Source organism: Hypanus sabinus, chromosome 1, assembly GCF_030144855.1.
Source record: "Hypanus sabinus isolate sHypSab1 chromosome 1, sHypSab1.hap1, whole genome shotgun sequence".
NCBI classification, from domain to species: domain Eukaryota; kingdom Metazoa; phylum Chordata; class Chondrichthyes; order Myliobatiformes; family Dasyatidae; genus Hypanus; species Hypanus sabinus.
Genome location: NC_082706.1, coordinates 107,745,409 through 107,765,867, shown reverse-complemented (window position 1 = coordinate 107,765,867; position 20,459 = coordinate 107,745,409). Strand labels below are relative to the sequence as shown.

At 42.4% G+C, this 20,459-nt stretch overlaps 1 protein-coding gene across 3 annotated transcripts in view; it reads right to left on the bottom strand.

The window, feature by feature from the left end:
* The window catches only part of zgc:162816 (uncharacterized protein LOC571260 homolog), a 50,425-nt gene that overhangs the window by 14,889 nt on the left and 15,077 nt on the right, over positions 1–20,459 (bottom strand). For all 3 annotated transcript variants that reach the window (XR_009512966.1, XM_059973889.1, XM_059973895.1), the window contains exons 4-6: positions 14,723–14,903; positions 6,714–6,835; positions 2,556–2,745 (exon numbers count right to left, since the gene is read on the bottom strand). Coding sequence is in view for 2 of the 3 variants with exons in the window: in XM_059973889.1 (XP_059829872.1) it covers positions 2,556–2,745; positions 6,714–6,835; positions 14,723–14,903 (493 nt within the window). In the remaining variant the exon portion in view is untranslated. The remainder of the gene's footprint in view (positions 1–2,555; positions 2,746–6,713; positions 6,836–14,722; positions 14,904–20,459) is intronic.

Genomic DNA, 20,459 nt, shown 5'->3' with positions numbered 1-20,459 from the left:
AGATCCAGAAATGTGGGGGTTAAGTCAATAGTTTACAGTCCACAGTATTTAGTTAAATGGGGCATTTATGAAACCACATATGGAATATGTTGTAGAGTGGCAATCTCCCTATTTATAGAAGAATGGTACTATATTGGAAACAGTTCAGATAAGGTTTATTAGACTAGTGCCTGGAATGGGCTTTGACCTATGAAGACAGGTTAGACTGGCATCCATCTGAATTTTAAAAATTGAGCAAGGACTTTTGACAGGGTGGATGAGGGCAGGATACTTCCTCATGTAGAATAATTTAGAACTAAAGGTCAATGTTTAAAAGTAAAGGTATGCCCATTTTAGACAATGATGAGATTCTGGACCTGAGTCCCTGAATTTCTTTTCCTCAAAGGGCAGATGAGGAAAGCCTTCGAATATTCCAAAGCGGAATTCTGTAGAATTCCTGAGAGGTAAAGGGGCGAAAGGTTACCAGAATAGACAAAAATTAAGAGTTATGGTTACGATCAGATCAGCTATGATCATTTTGATTAGGAGAACAGGCTCAAGAGGTGGAATGACATAATCCTGTTCTTCATGTTTCAAGGTAATCCAAAGAGGGAGCAGTTGCTAGTTGAGGGTGCAAGAGTGCAAGATACAATGTTTAAGGTTAGTAAGTTCTGGGTATGCTCTGCTGGTGCCGGAAGCATGGTGACACTTATGTCCCAATCCAATGTGTTGGCTGTTGAGGCAAAACCATTCACTCTGTTTCAATATTTCAAAGTACATGTGTCAAATAAAGCTGATCTTTAATCTTTAAACCCTATCCCACCTCCAGCCTGTCTCTAGTACATATTAAAGCTAAAGGGACAAAGAAAATATTTTTCTCTATCTTTGGCTCGAACCTCAATTATTTTGCACCTGAAGTGATATACTGTATTACCTGAACTGAGCAAAGACTTTGAATGAAACATTAATCCAATACTTTGTTTGCCCTCACAGATGGCACAGAAGATCCCACAACAACAGAATGAAGAAAAGTTTGGGAATTTTTCCTTATTATGAGGAATAATTATTCCTCATTTGTATCATTATCTCATTAAAGTACATATGACTGTATCCACAATTTATCTGCTGTTACTGTCCTCCAATCTTTCTCATCAACAACCTTCCTGCAGGTGTTGAACTAATAATTTCAGTAAAAATTATTAATAATTATATAGGAATTTTAGGTCTTTGCATTGTACTGCTGCTGCTAAACATCAAATTTCACGTCATATGCAGCAGCGATAGTAAACTTGGTTCTGATCTAATGGGAAACTCTTCAAACCTTGGTGGCTACACTTCAGAACGAAAGTCACTCTAACCTCAGTAAGAAACTACTTGATTATAAAAATCATATCACAGTCTGATTTTGAGAGGCATCTCTCAGACATTGAGGATAAAATTTACTATTCCCTTCAGTGTGCCAGGACAGCTTTTAGTCAACTATGTTTGAAGATTCAGACCCCACAACAGGGACTAAAAGGCCTGGATGACCTACAGTAAGCACCTCAAGGCACTGGAACACCAGCAATGCTATCATGTAAACTCTTCCAAAAAAAAATGGAAGGACAAGCAAACTAATGTCAGGGACTCCTCCCAGGACAGCATCCCCAGCATTGAGGCCTCAGGTAGCCACAGTTTGGCAAGTTTACTAAATGCCTGACAACAAACCCAAGATCAGGCACTCTATGTCAAGGGGGTTACTAGACAGATGAGGGAAAGATTCAAGGATGTGATCAAAGCCTCCCTGAGAAAAATGCAACATACCCAATAAACCTTATGAATTCCAAGTCCACAAACGCTCAAAGTGTGCAAGGAGCATTCAGGAGTATTGAGAACATTGACTTAACACATCAGGAATACAAAGAGAGCACCACCACATAATCTAATGATCCTCCCATTCTTTCGGGAATCTCCTGTCCCCTTTAAGGTTCCCAAATTGGCCTCATCAATCACTTCAAAACTCACAGAAGCAAGTCATTCTTAACCTGAAGGATTGCCTAAGAAGATCAAGCCACTTCTCCATTTTCATAGTGACTGCAAAAGATGCTTCCAAGAATTTTAAGTATATGGACTGTATTGAGGCCAGTAGAAGCATTTAACTTATGTATATATATACCATATGTATGCAAAACTTCCTCTTGTTGCCAGGGAAGAGTTTACTCTCCATCAAGTCTGGGAACTTATGGTCAGAGAAATTCTGATCTGTTCGGATCCAACCAACCTATCCAGAGCTATAATGTACTTAATCCAACCTTGTGAATGTGAGTAGGTAGAAAAGCCTGAATATCCTGAGCTTTGCATAGGACGTGCACTAACAATCGTGGCCTTGCGGTTGAAATCAATTCTCTCTGCGGATAAAAAACACAAATACCACGGGCTACTTCAATCTGCTTCCTTGTGCTGATTGATGAACATCCTAGTAGATGGTGAACTTGAAGCCAATAGCTACTCACGTAGAAGTAACCCAGCCAGAATTAAAACTATTAGGGAGAACACGATGAGGACTTAGAAAGCCAATCCTGCTCGTATTTTCTTACTTCAGTTCAGGATGCCCCTCAATGATTGCATAGCCAGTAGGCAGTTTTCCTAGACTATGCAGGCTCAATCCTGTCCAGCCACAGTCGACTAGTAGCTGGTTGCGATGAGGATAATGACCTATGACTCTTGTCAACACACGCACTGCGATATCATCCATCTGGCAGGAGCCAATCATTAGCTGCTGGACATCTAGGAAAAAAATAAATTTGAAAAATGTTTGATTTTTACTAACATAATAGAAAATAGAACATAGAATGTAGAAATCTACAGCACATTACAGGCCCTTCGGCCCACAATGTTGGCCCACCATGTAACCTACTCTAGAAACTGTCTAGAATCACCTACTGCATAGCCCTCTATTTTCCTAAGCTCCATGTACCAAAGAGTCTCTTAAAAGACCCTATTGTATACACCTCTACCACTGTCACTGGCAGTGTATTCCACACACCCACCACTCTCTGTATGAAAAACTTATCCCTGACATCTCCTCTGTATGTCACGTAAAGATTGAGAGGTTCACCAAGCTTTCAGGTTATCCTGTGCAATGCCATACTGAACTTAACACTGTAATTCCCATCATATGATCTCTGTCTTGTAAAGCATTTTTTATTCATTCAGATAGACATTATTGCCAATGCCAATATTATTGCCAATTCCTAATGTCCTAAAGAGTCAACAGCATTGATGCATATGAATCACCTTTACTGTTGGCAAGGCTAGTAAACAGTAGCACATTTGCTTCTCCAGGACATTTGTGCACCAAATGTTTTATATAAAAATCCAATATTGTCATGGTTAATATCACTATTTTTTTAATTCCAGATTTAAATAATTACTTTAATTCTTCAGCAGTCGTGGTGGGTCTATATCAACGGTACAAAACTCCTGTTACTAACCCAGTAATTTTACTTCATTATGCTGCTCTTCCCAGTCTGTTAACTGGGATCTCTACAGTGAGTTTTAAAAGGGACTTACTGTACAACAATATAAGTAATATTCCTCATGCTACAACGGATTGTTGCTATCAAATGAATTAACACTGGAATGATGTTCACAGGAACTTGGCTAAGCTGGTGTAAAGGAGTGCCCACAGGAGCCAAATTTTTTGTTTTTGGGATTCCTGGAGATCTCCAAGGCCAGAGTCAGGCTCTCCTGCAGGGAATTTTTAGGGAGTTGTAGTCTGTGAATGTCAATTTGGCAAAGCCAATTTTTAAATTTAAAAATAGAGCTTTATTCATAAAAATACTTACAATACAATAAACATTGCAAGGTTTTCTTCATAGTGCCACTGACGTTAGTAGTGTTAGCACTTCTTGCGTACGGAGCACCACTGCGACACGTAGCCTCGTTGGACTTCAAGTAATTGGGAAGGCTTTACACAGGGCTTAGCTCCTCAGTGTCTAGTGGCAGAAGGTCCTTGGACTTTAGTACTTGTCCAAAGACACTGCATTGGCTGCACCAAGCTGTAGTGCATCATCTAACACATACTCCTGCAGCTTGTAAGCAGTGTTCCCTTGTAGACATCTTGTCTAGAAGGCCAATAGGTTTTGGTCAGCGTGCAAAGTGCACCTTTCAGTGCCTTGATGTTTGCCTTAGTTGGGTGCCCCTGGGAACAGACTGTAGATCAGAGAGTCCTCTGTCTATGCAGCTACTCAGAATAAACCTCGGCAAGATCCCTGCAATCTTTTCCAGCCCTTCGATGCCCAAGTCTGCCTCCTCTGCTTATGCGGGAAGAAGGATAAGTACATGAAATTTCCTCTCCTTCTGTGTGGAGTTTTGAAGATACCCTTAATGGCAATAAGAAACAAACTGCGACGTCAAAGTTCAAAGTTCAAAATACATTTGTTATCAAAGTACATACATGCCACCACATGCAATGCTGAGATTCATTTCCTTAAGTAGCTCAGATCAGCAGCATGTGCTTGGAATGTTACTGAGACTAGAAAGCTGAGGGACTGTAACCTTGATCTTCATGGACAATGCACTCCAGATATGCAGGTGAGGCTGTATTTGAAGATGACAGATCTCAGTGAGGGCAAAGTGTTACGAGCTGTAGAGGAGGCTTGACCCAAAAGCAGAGCAATGGAGATGATTCAGCAATGGACAATAACTTTAATGAAAGATTACGAAAATAACAAGCTATAAGGGGCCACGAAACGACAGACAGCAGATACTAAATACCACAGGCAATAATGTAACTGAAGATAAGAAGCAACTGATTGAGGCTGGCTGGTTCAATGGGTGGATGAGAACTGTGGATGAGAACTGGTTTAAATAGGCTGCAGATGATGAGTTGGGAGACAAGTGGCAGGAGACTCCTGCTAGTTGGGCGGAGACTGGGAGGCTGACAGGACCCACTACCAACAGCCGGCACACAATGGCCCTGGATTATCTCAATTGGTCAGATAGAGCTTCTCGATGACGAATGACTCCACGGTGAAACTGGACAGCACCCAAGACCTCTCTCTTGGCCATACCCTTCCCAGTCAACCAGGTATTGCACACCATGCCTATGACAATGTGAATCCATCAACTGGTGAACCGTGTACACTGGATCACCTTCCACCACCCTAGGTTCTGGAGATGCAGGCTCAGGTGGGTTGAGTGGTCCATGAACAACAAGCTTGAGGCAGGACACATGTAAGGTAGATGTGATCTTGAGGGTTGGTGGCACGTGAAGGCAACTGACTGGATTGAGGAGATGGGTGATCATTAAGGAACCAATGAACTGGAGCAAGAGTTTGTGAAGGGGTGGGTCTTGGCTGGACAGTCCCCAAGCCGCAGTAATCTGGTTGCCATGGAGGGTGGCAGTAGGTGCGGTTGCCAGCTAGGATGGCTCTCCATGCCATCTTCCAAGCATTCCCGCAGTGGTGAACCAGGGCCCTGGTAGACAGGACCACTGTTAGCTCTTCTGTGGGGAACAATGGGGGTTGGAAGCCATGAAGCAGCTGAAAAGGTGACAGACCTGTGGCAGAGGAGGTGATACTTCTACCATGTGGAAGGGTTAGAGATGGCAAAGCATCATAGAAGCTTCTCCACTTGCTGATTAGCTCTTTTGTAATGACCATTGGTCTGCCAATGATAGCCGGAGGACAAACTCATTGAGTTGTGTAAGAGAGAGCATAAGGCTCACAAGAAGTAGGAGATGTCCAACACAATGTCCCAAGGGAAACCATGGAGGCGAACTATATGTTGGAGAACCTGGTTCACCATCTCAGCAGCTGAAGGAATATTGGAGAGGGTAATGAAGTGAACCGCCCTGGAGAAATGGTCCACTATTGTCATGATCACCAGAACCCTAAGAGAATGTTTCAAACCCATGGCGATCTGGAAACACAGGAATCAGCAGACCAGTAGGGGCCTCAGGAGCTCAGAGGACCACTGGTCGGAGGAATTAGACTGGGCATATTGAAGGCAGGCAGCATCGAACTGACGTACATTTGCGATCACAGTGGGCCACCAGAATTGGCATAGCAGAAAATCCAGAGTCTGTTGTGCCCCTGGATGACCAGAGAGGGGTGAAGAATGGGCCCACCAGAATCCCTCATGGCCACCGGCACGTACAGTCAGTTGCCAAACATGTCAACCGCAGCTGTCTCGTGCTGTAGGGCTTGGCAGATCTGGTTCTCAATCGGAACAAGGATCTGCAAGGATGGAATGGTGAGCGGAGAGTCATTCTCTGTTTCAGCTGGATCAACGTTAGGTTTCTTGGAGCTGGATCGATAGGACATGGTGAGATTAAAGCTTAAAGCAGATGGGTACCTCAGACTACTGAAGTGAGAGGTTAAAAATCTCCAGTCAGTTTATCAGCAGAGGTTTTTAGTACTCGGCCATGTACCCCATCTGCCAGATGCTTTCTGTGAGTTCAGCCTCCTGAAGGATGCTCATACATTGGCCTCAGAGACTGAAATCACAGGGTCATTGGGGGCTGTGGGAGTTCATGATGTGAAGAGCTACTCTCCATCTACACTGTAAGGCTGTGTGTGTGTGTCTGAATTTTACAAGCTTATGGAAAGGCAAGGATGCATGTCTTTGCTATGATGGACAAAGTTATGTACCCTTGCACACTATCCACCCAGCCCATATCCCTGATTCTCTGCATTGGCTCTGCATTATTTTGATACTCCACCTCTGCAACAAAATGATGTGAATCTCACCATAGAAGATATAGTTTCCAGGGTGGAGTTCATTGAGACGTCCCATGTCTGATACAGGATGACTGCAGGAAGGTGTTGATCCAATGCTACTGCGAGGACGCCTCACACCTGCCTTCTCCAACCTGCAAAGTTAACAATAGTTTAAACACATGTTCACAGGTTCCAGCAACTTATGGTAGGCAAATATTATCTTATTGGCCAATAAGACCAATAAAACATGAAAATGGATCAATTCTTTGGATGAAGATCCTTTTCAAACTCCTTCTCTGTTTCAACAGATGTGCTCTGTACTCCCAGAATGCTTTCTGTTTAGTTAAAATTTCCAATGGTAATATTTTTGACCATCACTTTGAAGTTTGGTAGATAGGAACGTCACTGGTTGATGTTCTGGTCATTCCATGGTAGGAAGGTTGTTGTTAGGCTGGAACAAATGCAGAAAAGATTTACAAGGAGGTTATTGAGACTGGAGGGATTGAGTAAAAGGAGAAGCTGGATAGGCTGGGACATTTTCACTGGAGTGTAGGAAGCTGAGGGATGACTTGAAAGAAGAGTATGAAATCATGACCAAAATGAGATGAGAGAGTTGAGCAAACCACATCTCCAAGATGGATTGGAGAGGAAGAGGGAGACCTCTAAGACACACCCTTTCATCCAGCCAACCCCTGAACAGACCAGACAGCAGGTCACTGCCAATGCAATAAATCGAGGAAATTATAAGGTAGATGGTCATGGGTTTGTTCTCATGGTAAAGACACCTAAAACTAGAGGACATAGATTTAAAGTGAGTAAAGAAAGATTTAAAATTGATTTGAGGGGCATATTTTACACACACAGAGTGGTGGATATATGGAGCAAATTGCCAGAGGAACCTGTACATGTTGGTACAATTACAATGTTTAAACACTCGGACAGTTTCATGGGCAGGAAATGTTGAGAGGGATATGGCCCAAGCACAAGCAAGTGGAACTAGCTCGGACAAATCTCCTGGTCGGTATGGATGAGTTGGGCCAAAGAGCCTGTCCCCATACTGTATAAGTCTATGACTCTCATATTTAAGAATATCCACCATTCCTGCAAACAATTCTAGGACAGGCGCAGACTCTGTTAAATTGTGATAAGTTTAAATTCTTAGTTTGCGCTGTTAGCTGACGTCTAGTGGAAGCCAGCTACAATTGATTTCAACATCCTCTGGGTTGGGATGGGAAAAATGATCCCTGGAACCTGTTCAAGGTCACTTGCCATCTTCTGACTAGAAAATGCATGTATTTTTTGCAGGTTTTTGAGTGGGTCTGTCAACATACATAATTGAGTGTGCAAGAATGTCTGTCTGAGCATGAGGTAAGTATGTGGAGGAAAGTGTCCATCTGTACATACTGAAGTGTAAACGTGTGCAAGCTGTGGGTGAATATGTGTATTTAAATGTGAATGTGAATACTTTATTGACTGCATTTGATTGCATAGGTAAATGTCCACAAACACATGTGTTGGTCTGTATGTGCGTGAAGCCCTGTGTGTGTGAGCGTACATGTGAATTCCTGAGCAGAGGTGAATATTCAGTATGTGGGAGAAGAGTTAATAGTTCTGTGTATTCATGAAAAAAAAAGGGAAGGATAACATCATTCTTGTTTATGGTACCCTATCTATACGAAGTAGCCAAAATGGAATGTCAGTGTTAAGCAAATTGCTTCTCCAAGCCATTCTGGAGAGGAAGAGGACAAAGAAAACCACTAACCATTAACTATCTTGCTTAATGCAAGATGACGTTGGTGAACCACGGCGACGTTCTGCAGGCTATGTACAACACTTCTAAAAATACTTCAGTCTGCAGCATGTAATTTCCCTTTAAGTAATGTACTTTTAAATCAACTTAATGATCTACAGATTTCATGATCTTATGAAGGACTCAGCAGACTTAACTCTCAAGCAAGCAGGCCATGTTCCCTTCTTGCTGCTGCCATCAGGAAGAAGGTACAGGAACATCAGTACTCGCACACCAGGTTACTACCCCTCAACCATCAGGCTCTTAAACCAAAAGGTATAACTTCACTCAACTTCACTTGCCCCATCATTAAAATGTTCCCACAATCGAAGGACTCACTCTCAAGGACTCTTCATCTCACATTCTCAATATTTATTGTTTGTTTATTTATTATTTCTTTCTTTTAGTATTTGCACAGTTTGCTGTTTTTTACACACTGGTTGAATGCTCACATTGATATGGCCTTTCATTGATTCTATATTGGCTATTATTCTACTAGGGATGTATTGAGTATGCCCACAAGAAAATGAATGGTGCCGTTTTTGTACTTGGACAATAAATTTACTTGTTTTACTCTGTTTCTAAGCAGTGATGTTGCAGCCCTCTTTTATCTTCGTAGCTAACCCTCCCCCATTGCACCGAACAGACCAGACAACATCTATAAAACAGATCACAGCCAACACAGCAAATTTTAAAAAAGCATGTCTCATTCCTGTAACTAACAAAATGGAACTGTGCTACATGATTCCTAAAATAAGAGATAGACCTGAATCTGATGGCCAACATATTGTGGACAGGGGAAATTTCGTTGGAAGTGTTTGCACAGTGACTCATTTAATGAGTAAACTAACAATGACACCAGGGTGAGAGAAAAGTTCTTGACCTTAAATGTATTTGTAGTTTCTCACACAGGATTGTGACACAGACAGCACATTCTCATTGGTGAAATGATGGATGCTTGAAGAACTTTTGTCTTTCCCTGCAGTTCCTAGTGAACACTTACAGGTCTCAGTGCCAAACTGCAATTAAATTGAACCTGGGTAACACATTGATTGCAGCATAATGCAAGCAATAGCTATTTGGTAGCTCAGTTTACATCCACCTGATTTCCCTTTCAAAAGTGCTAAAGTACAAAAATAGGCAGTGTAAAAGTCTCCTATTTCACTGTTGCACAAGATAACTTTACCTATCAATTGTGTTTTTTTTTAAATTTAGTGACAATGCAACCCTATGCATCTTTACAAATCCTTTGAACAGAACCTATGATGCTTCACAACAAAGAAGAAGGTTTATGGAATCTTTTAAGGGAGGAAATGTATGTTTTGTTTAAATTACGATATTGGGATCATTGTGGTTATTGCTCATCACTAGTTATCCTTGAGACGATGGTGATGAGTCACATTCTTGAACTGTTGTAGTCCACAGTGTCGTTAATGGGATAGTTTCAATTCAGCAACAAAGGAGGAAGAGTGATAGATTTCCAAGTCAGTGTAGTGTACATCTTGGGGTGGGGGGGCCCTGCAAGAGGTGATAGGTGAAAAGTTTAAGGGGAACACAAGGGAAAACTTCTTCATTTAGAGGGTTGCGAGAGTGTGCAACAAGCTGCCAGCACAAGGGCTGGATGTGAGCTTGATTTCAACGCTTAAGAAAAGTTTGGATAGGTACATGGATGGTAGGAGTGTGGAGGGCTATGGTCCAGGTGCAGGTCAATGGAATAGGCAGTTTAAATGGTTCGGCACAAAGATGGGCCGAAGGGCCTGTCTCTCTGCTGTACTTTTCAGTGTTCCCCTGCGACTGCAGCCTTTGTACTTTCTTGGAGATAGAATTTATGTGTTGTGAAGACCTGTGAAGTATTTTGCAGGCGATGTACACTACAGCCACTGTGCACCAGTGGGGGAGGGAATGAATGAATGGAGGTGTCAATCAAGTGGTCTAATTTGTTCTTGATGGTGTCGGGTTTCTTGATGCTTTTCAAGCTTTACTCTTCCAGGCAATTCAGGGACATCCATCATTCTTTTGACTTGCACTTTATGGATAGCAGCAAAGCCTTACGGTGTGAGAAGGTGGGATATTCTTGGAGTTTTCTCCTCTCATCGGCTGCACAATTCTCCACAACATTCGGGAATAGATATGGTAGGGCATCAGAGCTTTGATCTTATCCATTAGTCTCTTACCTCTGTCTATTGCATTCTGTTTTTACTGCTTAATATCCATGTGGTCCTGTGTTGCAGTTTCATCACATTGACCTTTCCAGATATATCTCTACTGGCTTCTGCTGTTCTTATTGAAGCAGGGTTCATTGCACAAGTACAGCAACAAATTGTACTGAAGCAGAATTCAAAGATTACCTAAATCTTTTAAGCTAAGCTCTGGCCCTGAAGGATGCATGGGGTGCTGGAAAATATTACTAAAAAGATGGTTAGTGATTATGTTAAATATAAATATGTTTTCTTTTCATTTTAGCTTGAGGAGATTCATAGTAATACACACAAAATGCTGATGGAACTCAGCAGGTCAGGCAGCATTAATAGAGAGGAATAAACAGTCAACGTTTGAGGCCAAGCCCCTTCATCAAGACTGGAAAAGAAGGGGGAGAAATAATTGGACTGAGAAAGGAGGAGGTCGATATTCTAGTGTTAAGAGCACAGATGGAAGCAAGAAGCCTTAATAATGAAGAATAGGGCCATTGTATTTCTTTACTTTGCAGTCAAAGAGAAATTTAAGCTCATGCTGTCCAATTCAACCTAATAATAAAGGGACAGGAATGGCAGTGAATTGTTGAGGTTACAGAGTTTTTGACAAGAACTTTGGTCATTTCCATTCTTAACCATTTGAAATATTGAATGGGTGTTGGATAAGCAGTCTGAAAGCATAAAGGTAATAATGAGATTCAACCAGATACTGGAGAAGATGTTGATAACATACATGTCACACATCTGTCAATGAGTTCTTACTTGACAGAAGGAGACCACTTGGCCAATCAGGTTCATGCTGTATCCAGCAGAGAAATCCCATCAGTCCCAATACCCTCTTCTTATTTCTCTGTCATCCTTTCTCACACCTACCTACACCAAGGGGTAATATACAGCAGCCAATTAATCTATCTGTGATATGCGATAGGAAACAAGAGCGCTCATTGGAAACACAAAGTCACGGGTGGAACACAGACAGTCCACAAGGTCAGGATCAATCCCCAGAGCTGGGAGGTAGCAGCACTGACTGCTGTGCCGGTGTGGTTGAGAAGGATTAAGAATAAGGGCGAGAAGCAAATCCACAGAAAATTCCCAAGAAGGAATTGCAAAATGGGATGAGATACAATCCCTGGAACAACTGTAGGGATGTTGCATTTCTTTCAGGAAGCTTCAAGCACATCCTTGAATTTTTTTCTCTGACCACCTGATTATCTCCTCCAATTCAGAGCTTGGAACAGAGTATCTATTTCAGCAGTCTCTTGTTGGGTATGCCAGCAGAATGTGTTGAGGGCCTGAGTGTTGGCAGTGTTATTCTGTGAGATCATGCTGACTCTCTTATCCATCTAGAGAATCTGATGGATTTTGCAGAGGCAACATTGGAACTGCTGCCTGGTAGACCACAGGTTTTGGAGCACATCAGGGTATTAATCATCAGATATAAAAAAACACAACAGTACAACTGCAGATGCTGTGGATCAAAGAATACGTACACAACGCTGGAAGAACTCAGTAGGTCAGGCAGCATCCGTGAGAAAAGAGTAGCTTTCCTGTTGAAGGGTCTCGGCCCGAAACGTTGGCTACTCTTTTCTCACGGATGCTGCCCGACCTGCTGAGTTCTTCCAGCGTTGTGTATGTAATCATCAGTTATATTTTGCTTCCATCAGCTTATGTCGTTGCTGGTTCATTGAAGACAGTGAATTTCATCATCAACTCTACCTAAAAGGTTCAAAGTTCAAATTAATTTTATTAGCAAAGTGCATATATGTCACCATATGCTGCCTTGAGGTTGATTTTCTTGCTGGAATTCAGAGTATAACAATGAAATACAATAGAAAACACAAAGGCTGACAAATAACCATTGTGGTGGCTCCCAAACTTTGGGGAGTGGTTCATGAATCTTTATTGATGGAGGACAGTATGGTGCAGTAGAGGAAGGTCGGTTTGTAATGTTGATCATGCGGATAATGAGCATAAGGCTTTTCCTCTCGTGTGCTCTGACAAATGAATCAACAATGTCTTGGAGTTCAGGCTTTTGTATGATTGAAGTAATGAAGTATCCTAAATGTTGTTTATTTCACTTGTTAGCAAGTTTTAGAAGGTTTTGAGGCAATATTTGGAAGCCTGTATGTTTTATCCGCAGCCCTGGAAAAAAATTATGATTAATGTTCTGGAAACAAATTGTCAAGAACCTCATTTTAAAGTGAGAAATACAGGAAGTTAAGTGAATGGAAAACATGTATCTAGAAAATGGTGAATGTATATCAATGCTGGACATATTCATTAAATGTATTTTTAGGATTAACAGTAGGTAATAGTTTTTTTATGTAGAATAACAGAGATAAGATTGGGTTGTCCGATTGTACTGGAGGCAAGAATCCATCTAAGGGACATAATACAACGGGAATAGGAATGAGAAGAATTTTTCTGTAAAACTGAATTATGTCCTCTCACAACCAAAATTATTTTATGATCTTATGATTTAAAATGATCTAAAATAGTCTTGCTGGCCTGTGCTCCTTATTAAGGTGTTCTTTACAAAGGCATATTTTCTGATTTCCCCTAATCATCTGCTGGCAATACAGAATTTATAAAATTTCAAACAATGACAGCTAATAGCAGTGTTGAGTCATGACTGTGCCTCCTGCTTGAAGCCTGTAGTAACTGAACTTTCAACATCAAAAGCAGAATAATTAAAGGTTGTAGTATCTGCATGCAATTATAAAAAGATTACACATGAGAGCCCTGAAGGCAGGGGTGGGAGAAGGGGCAAAAGGAAAGTGTCACAAAGACCCGTTAAACACTTGACAATTCATGTTATGGAAGCAGCCGTTATCTACCAGGGCTGCTACGAGCCATTTTTACTAGTCTTCAACATCCCTTAATAACTTTTCTGCTCCCCCACCTCCATACTGTTTGATAGGGTTGAGTTAAAAGGATGTGTTATTACTAGAAGCTTTTCTTAAAATGTCTCAAATGTCTCCATGGCACAAAGCTGGAGCTCTATCCTTCAGGCTGGGTCAGTGAAGGGAGACATTAACTAAATTACATCGAAAGAGTTCCCACAGAAGAAAAGCCTTTAGCTCTTTATATCCCCTTACCTTCAATTTCAACTCTTATCCTAATAGCAAAGTTCAAAAATCTGTGTTTGTGGACATTGAACAAGAAGAAAAAAAGAATTCAAGTTGTTATTATTTATGGTGTCAAATAGCCCTCCAGGCATCCATTGTCTAGATTTCCACACTAAAGAATGACCACTTAAATGAGGAGTTAAAAACCTGCCAGTGTCATGTGATGGCCCTAATTCACACAGTTCTAAAAGGAGTATAAAAAGCTGTCAATGCAAGACCATCTGAAGAACCAAGAGGAGATCTATGACCAAGATCCTTGAAAATCTGTCCTAATTTTGCATATTTCTGATTTTATAGTTTGTCCTGCTCAAACTTCCTTGGAGATTTGGAAATGACTTCTGTCGCAATGGTAGATAAGAGTCTTTTATCAGTACGTCAAGACTAAGATTACGGCTCAAGGCCTTTAACTGGCTCTGAACCTAATCCTTTGTGTGTGACATTGATAAAGATACTATCAAATTTCAGAATGCCCCAAAACACATTTCATCCAATGATGTACTACTGAAATGCAGTCACTGTTGGAAAGTAGCAAATACAGTGTTCCTTTTGTGCAATGTGATGATGAGGAAATTAATCTATTATTGTTGTGGTTTATTGATAGATCAATATTCACTAGCGCCCCAGGTTAATTCTCCCATCTTCTTCAAAATGGTGTCAAAGGATTATGTTAGATCCGGGAGGGGGCTACCATTTCATACAATTCAGCATCCCCTCATTATATCACAAGTGCATTAGCCTAAATATCATACTTGTCTCTGCAGTAACATTAAACCCATAATCATTTGACTAGGAGAGAGTGCAGCCAATTAGCTACTGATAACCTCTTGGATAAACAGGTGCATTCTCCTTTGCTTTTCTTCCTCCAAGATCGCCAAAACACAAGGCAAATTATTAGATAAAGCAAATTATTAGATATTAGATAAAGCATACTTCTCCACAAATTTCAGAGTGGCACTCGTGGTTTCCTGTGCCACAGCCTGGATCTCCTCAACTCCAGTCGCTTCATAAGAATTTCCACAATGTGCGTACACACCAGCCAGCTCCATCCCCTCGCTGTCTGCTATGAACTTTGCCAGTACCAGTGCCTTTGAGTCCTCAGGTTGCACTCCGGCTGGGCAGGAAGAAAAACATTAAGAACATAAGGAATAGAAGCAGGAGTAGGCTATTGTCATGTGACTTTGTAAATATACAGTATTATTGATGTTAACATAAGTACAGATATCAATAAAATAATGGGATTACACTGTAAAGGCCTGAGCCATTTCAGAAGGCATATTGTTTTACCTCTTCTGTGGTTGCTTTCTACCCTGGAGAGGGTGCAGGAGAGATTTATGAGATTATGGGCAGGGTAGGAGCACTTCAAAGTTCAAAGTATATTTATTATCAAAGTATGTGTACATCATACAACCTCGAGATTTGTCCCCTTACAGGCAGCAACAAAACAAAAACCATTTAATAAAATGGTCATAAAATAACCCATTTAAAAATAGACCAACAAACAACCAAAAAGAAGCAAAAATACAAAACATGCAAGCAGTAAGAGCAAGCTACAGCATTCAGAATGAAGGTGAGCCGGTAGACACCAGGCCCGGAGCAGCCTCAGCCTTAGTTCATCAGACAGTGGAGCAAAACATCCTGGAGCTTGCAGACATGAGGCCCGGAACCCACAGCCTCAGCCTCGGTGCCACAAAGAGCTGAGCAAATATTGCGGAGCAGAAAGCAGAACCAACCCGACCCTCACCTCCAGGCCCAACACCCTGCCTTTTCAATCCATCTGACCCTCCCCCCCATTTAAATCGTACATACATCGGATCGTTCCTCACTGTAAGACCCAGGCCCTGTCGCATCAATACGCTCTGGGCCTGGACCCTGCCACCACGTTGCAGCCCGTACCCGACCCTTCCAGATCAGTCTGGCACTAGATCAATCAAACCTCGCTCTCAGCTAAAGTGGACAAGATCCAAAACTCCTCCGCTCTAACTCTTCTCTGCTTCTTCATGCCGAGCATGTCTGAACCTCACTCCAACCACTTCTCCTCGAAACCGCATACCTTGACCCTTGAGTCAGCCTCACATTCGCTCTCCTCTTCAGTGTATCGTCTACTATAATTTTATACAGAAGAAGTGTTATTAATAAAGTATTTCATTGTATTTCCTGCTTTGCAGACATCTCACCTCTCCCGGAAGTCTCCTGCATATTGATAGCGGCTCCCTGACACCCACAAATGATAGACAATATCCCAGAAATCGATTTTTTTGAGAGCAAGTGAGTGGGGTGGGGGGAGGAGGGAGGGAGAGAGAGGGGGAGGGAGAGAGAGAGAGAGAGAGAGAGAGAGAGAGAGAGAGGAGAGAGAGAGAGAGGGGGGAGAGAGAGAGAGAGAGAGAGGGGGAGAGAGAGAGAGGGGGAGAGAGAGGGGGAGAGAGGGGGAGAGAAAGAGAGGGGAGAGAGAGGGGGAGAGAGGGGGAGAGAGAGAGGGAGGGGGAGAGGGGGAGAGAGAGGGAGGGGAGAGGGGGAGAGAGAGAGGGGGGGAGGGGGAGAGAGAGAGAGAGGGAGAGAGAGAGGGGGAGAGAGAGAGAGGGGGGGGAGAAAGAGAGAGAGAGAGGGGGAGAGAGAGAGAGGGAGAGAGGGAGGGAGAGAGAGAGGGAGGGAGAGAGGGAGGGAGAGAGGGAGAGAGGGAGAGAGAGAGAGAGAGAGAGAGAGATTGGGCTCTCTTTGTGCTAAGTAGACCTATCATTTTTCTCTGTGGGCAGGCTTTACAGTCAACCCTCTCTCTCTTTCATTGTCCATCAGTTCAGTTTAGTGTCCTGCAGCACCATGGCAGAGTGTTCAAAAAAAAACCGTACTTCACCCCAGACTACACTAAAGAGTACCCTTGCCTAATAGGGGTCAAAAATAATGACAGTGTTGCTTGCTGCACTGTTTGCAATAGTGACTTTTCTATTGCCCATGGTGGGTTAAATGACTGTAGAAGACATGTTGAGGTGAGTTTAACAGGTGTCATTTGTTCATTAGCATAGCTAACGTTATTTAAACTAACTGGCTAGCTGCTAAGGAGCTACTCTATTGATGTCCTATGTGATGAGGCCAAACTCCCTGTAGACTTGCCTAAAGTTGTAATAGAATTAAAAAAACAACTCCATGATAATATAATATAAGCATATATTGTCATGTCACATTTTCTGCATAAGACAATATAAGAAGGATACACTTTATGCTTTTATTTCTTTTGGGAACCACAACATATTAGGGAGGCTAGGTGCAGGGAAAGCTGCTTAAGTACTTCACAGTTCTTTTCAGCAGCAAACCAAAGTCTGACAGAGAAGGTCACTAGAGCTGAGGTGTACTTTACATCTTTCATCGTTGAGCATAACCTGCTAGTTGTCACACAAGACAAAGCAGTTCTTCAAAGATGCCAGAGTGTTCTATGTCAGGAGCTTTCATCTTGGAGAAGTTCCCAATGAGAGACCAAATCTTGAAAAATCTGTCAGTGTTCAATACAGAGAGCCAAGATGAGGTGAATCCAGGGCAGATTTTGACTTTGGCAGAGAGATTTCCAAATGTGATCAAGGCAGATGCAAGAGAACAGCTCCACTTGGAAGTCCTGGATTATGTCTCAACTAACCTTGAGGAACTGGTGCCTGTGGTGAACTACACATACCTGTCTGGACAGGGCCCCCCCACCACCACCGCTGACTGCTCCTGTGGCTCCTCCCACTGACCCCATGTATAAAGGTGATCGGAGGCACTGCTCCTCCCTCAGTCTCCAGGATGCTGTGCGATGGTCTCTTGCTGCTGACGGTGCTTTCTTCCAGCTAATAAAAGCCTATCTCGACTCATGTCTCTGAGAGTTATTGTGGTGCATCAGTGCCAAAGTACAAAAGTTTGTCAGTTGATGAGTTCTGGGGGAAGCTGTCCAAGGTAAAATCTGTCAGCACAGGGCAGTGGAGATTCAAAGAGCTCTGCCAGTTGATGAAGCTGCCTTTGGTGCTGCCAAATTCTAATTGTGTTGTAGAAAGGGCATTCAGCATGGTGCGTTGCATTAAGACAGAATTCAGAAGTCAAATGTCTCACAAAATACTTGTGTATCTGATGTCTTGCAAAATTAACAAATTCATTGACACAGACTGTTGTGAGGTTGATACCTCCAGCAAAATGCTCAGATCTGCCAAGCAAGCCACATCACAGTACAAAGTTTGGAAAGTTTGAAAAAGAAATAGAAAAGCTATTTGCATTAGCATTTAGCTATTAGCATTGAACTGTCAACAAAACACTCAACAAGAAATATATATATATATATATGTCTGTGTGTCTGTGTGTGTGTGTGTGTGTGTGTGTATAAATAGTTTCAATATGTGATCAAATAAATTGTTGTGTTCTTTCATAATCAAATGACCTGTATACATACAGCCTTGGCCTTTGGAGGTCGACCGGGGGCGGGGGGAGGCGGGTTGGTGGATATGGGGTTGTGGGGGGTGGGGGGGGGTGGTGCTACCTCCCTGAAATGAGTTTTTTCAGGGTGGGATGCTTGGCTTTGGGAACTGCCAGTGAGTTGTCACTGTTCTTAAGTAGCACCATCTTAAACTGATTTAGTTATGAAGTAGAATGGACTACATCCTAGGGTGCGGAGAAAGGTAGCTGAAGAGCACTGTTCCCTAGAAGCTGCATGGGTACACAGCCGCACAGTAGCAGAAATGTTCCTACACACATAGCCTTTGTTGCTGTGCAGCTGGAACTTCCTTTTCTATAACGTTTTATTACAGTGCCATACGGCTTTCAAGCTCAGGGTAATGGTTGGTCTGCATAGCTGTAAAAAGTTTAGAGGGAACATCACTAAATTAATTGGAAAGCATGAGTAATGCTCTTTCATGAATCTCTAGAGTCAGGAACGGTTCCAGAGGTTCAACAACTCATATTCCGTCTGAGTAGCCTCTGACCGGAAGGCATGAATATCGATTTCACCTTCTGGTAAAATAATTTTCCCCTTGCCCTCCCCTCTTCTTCTATACCCCACTCTGGCCCCTTAACTCTTCTCACCTGCCTATCACATTTCCCTGGTGCCCCTCCTCCTTCCCTTTCTCCACTTTCCTCTTCTATCAGATTCCTTCATCTCCAGCCTTTCTAATCTTTAACCATTCTAATCTCTAACCTTTCCCACCCACCTGGCTTCACCTATCACCTTCTTCCCCTCCCCCGCCTTTTTATTCTTGTGTTTTCACCCTTCCTTTCCCATCCTAAGGAAGTGTCTCAACCCAAAATATCGACTGTTTGTTCACTTCCATCGATGCTGCCTGACCTGCCGAGTTCCTCCAGCATTTTGTGTCTGTTGCTATGGTTCGAGTGGCGTTGAAAATCACAAAAGTTACTCTACTTTTTAAGAAGGGAAGGAGGCAAAAGACAGGAAATTATAGGCTAGTTAGCCAGACTTCGGTGCATGTTTATTAAGATTTCAGTAAGAATTATTAAGGATGATGTTTCGGGGTACTTGGAAGCACATGATAAAATAGGCAGAAGTCAGGGGTGTTTTCTTTACAAGCAGGATAGACAGAGGAGAGTCAGTGGATGTTGTTTAATTGGATTTTCAGAAGGCCTTTGACAAGTTGCCACACATGAGACAAATGAGATAGGAGTCCATGGTATTACAGGAAAGGTACCAGCATGGATAGAAGGTTGGCTGACTGGCAGAAAGCAAAGAGTGAGAACAAAGGGCTCTATTCTAAATGGTTGCCAGTAACCAGTGGTGTTCCCAAGGGTCAGTGTTGGCCTGTAAGGAGACGAATCTCCGTGCTGGATCAAGTTTTCTCATCATGCATTAGTGATCTGGATGATGGATTGACAGCTTTATGGCCAAGTTTGCAGACGATACAAAGTAGCTGGAGGGACAAATAGCGCTGAAGAAGCAGGGAGTCCGCAGAACGACTTGGACTGGTCAGAAAAATGGCAAAGTGGCAGATGGAATACAGTGTAGGGAAGTGTATGGCCATGCACTCTGGTAGAAGGAATAAAGGCACAGACTTGTTTCCATTGAGCAAAGGTATGTTTGGAGAAAAAAAGGTGAAGAATTTCATGAAAAGAACACTGTTAAGCACGGAGGTGGATCGATCATGCTTTGGCCTTGTGTTGCAGCCAGTGACACAGGGAACATTTCACTGGTAGAGGGAAGAATGAATTCAATTAAATACCAGCAAATTCTGGAAGCAAACATCACACCGTCTGTAAAAAAGCTGAAGATGAAAAGAGGATGGTTTCTACAACAGGATAATGATCCTAATCACACCTCAAAATCCACAATGGACTACTTCAAGAGGAACAAGCTGAAGGTTTTGCCATGGCCTTCACAGTCCCCCACCCTAAACATCATCGAAAATCTGTGGATAGACCTCAAAAGAGCAGTGCATGCAAGACGGCCCAAGAATCTCACAGAACTAGAAGCCTTTTGCAAGGAAGAATGGGTGAAAATCCTCCAAACAAGAATTGAAAGACTCTTAACTGGTTACAAGAAGTGTTTACAAGCTGTGATACTTGCCAAAGGGGGTGTTACTAAGTACTGACCTTGCAGGGTGCCCAAACCTTTGCTTTGGGCCCTTTTTCTTTTCTATTACAGTATTTTGAAACTGTAAAAGATGGAAATGAAATAGTAATCTTGCTTAAAATATTAAAGAAATGTGTC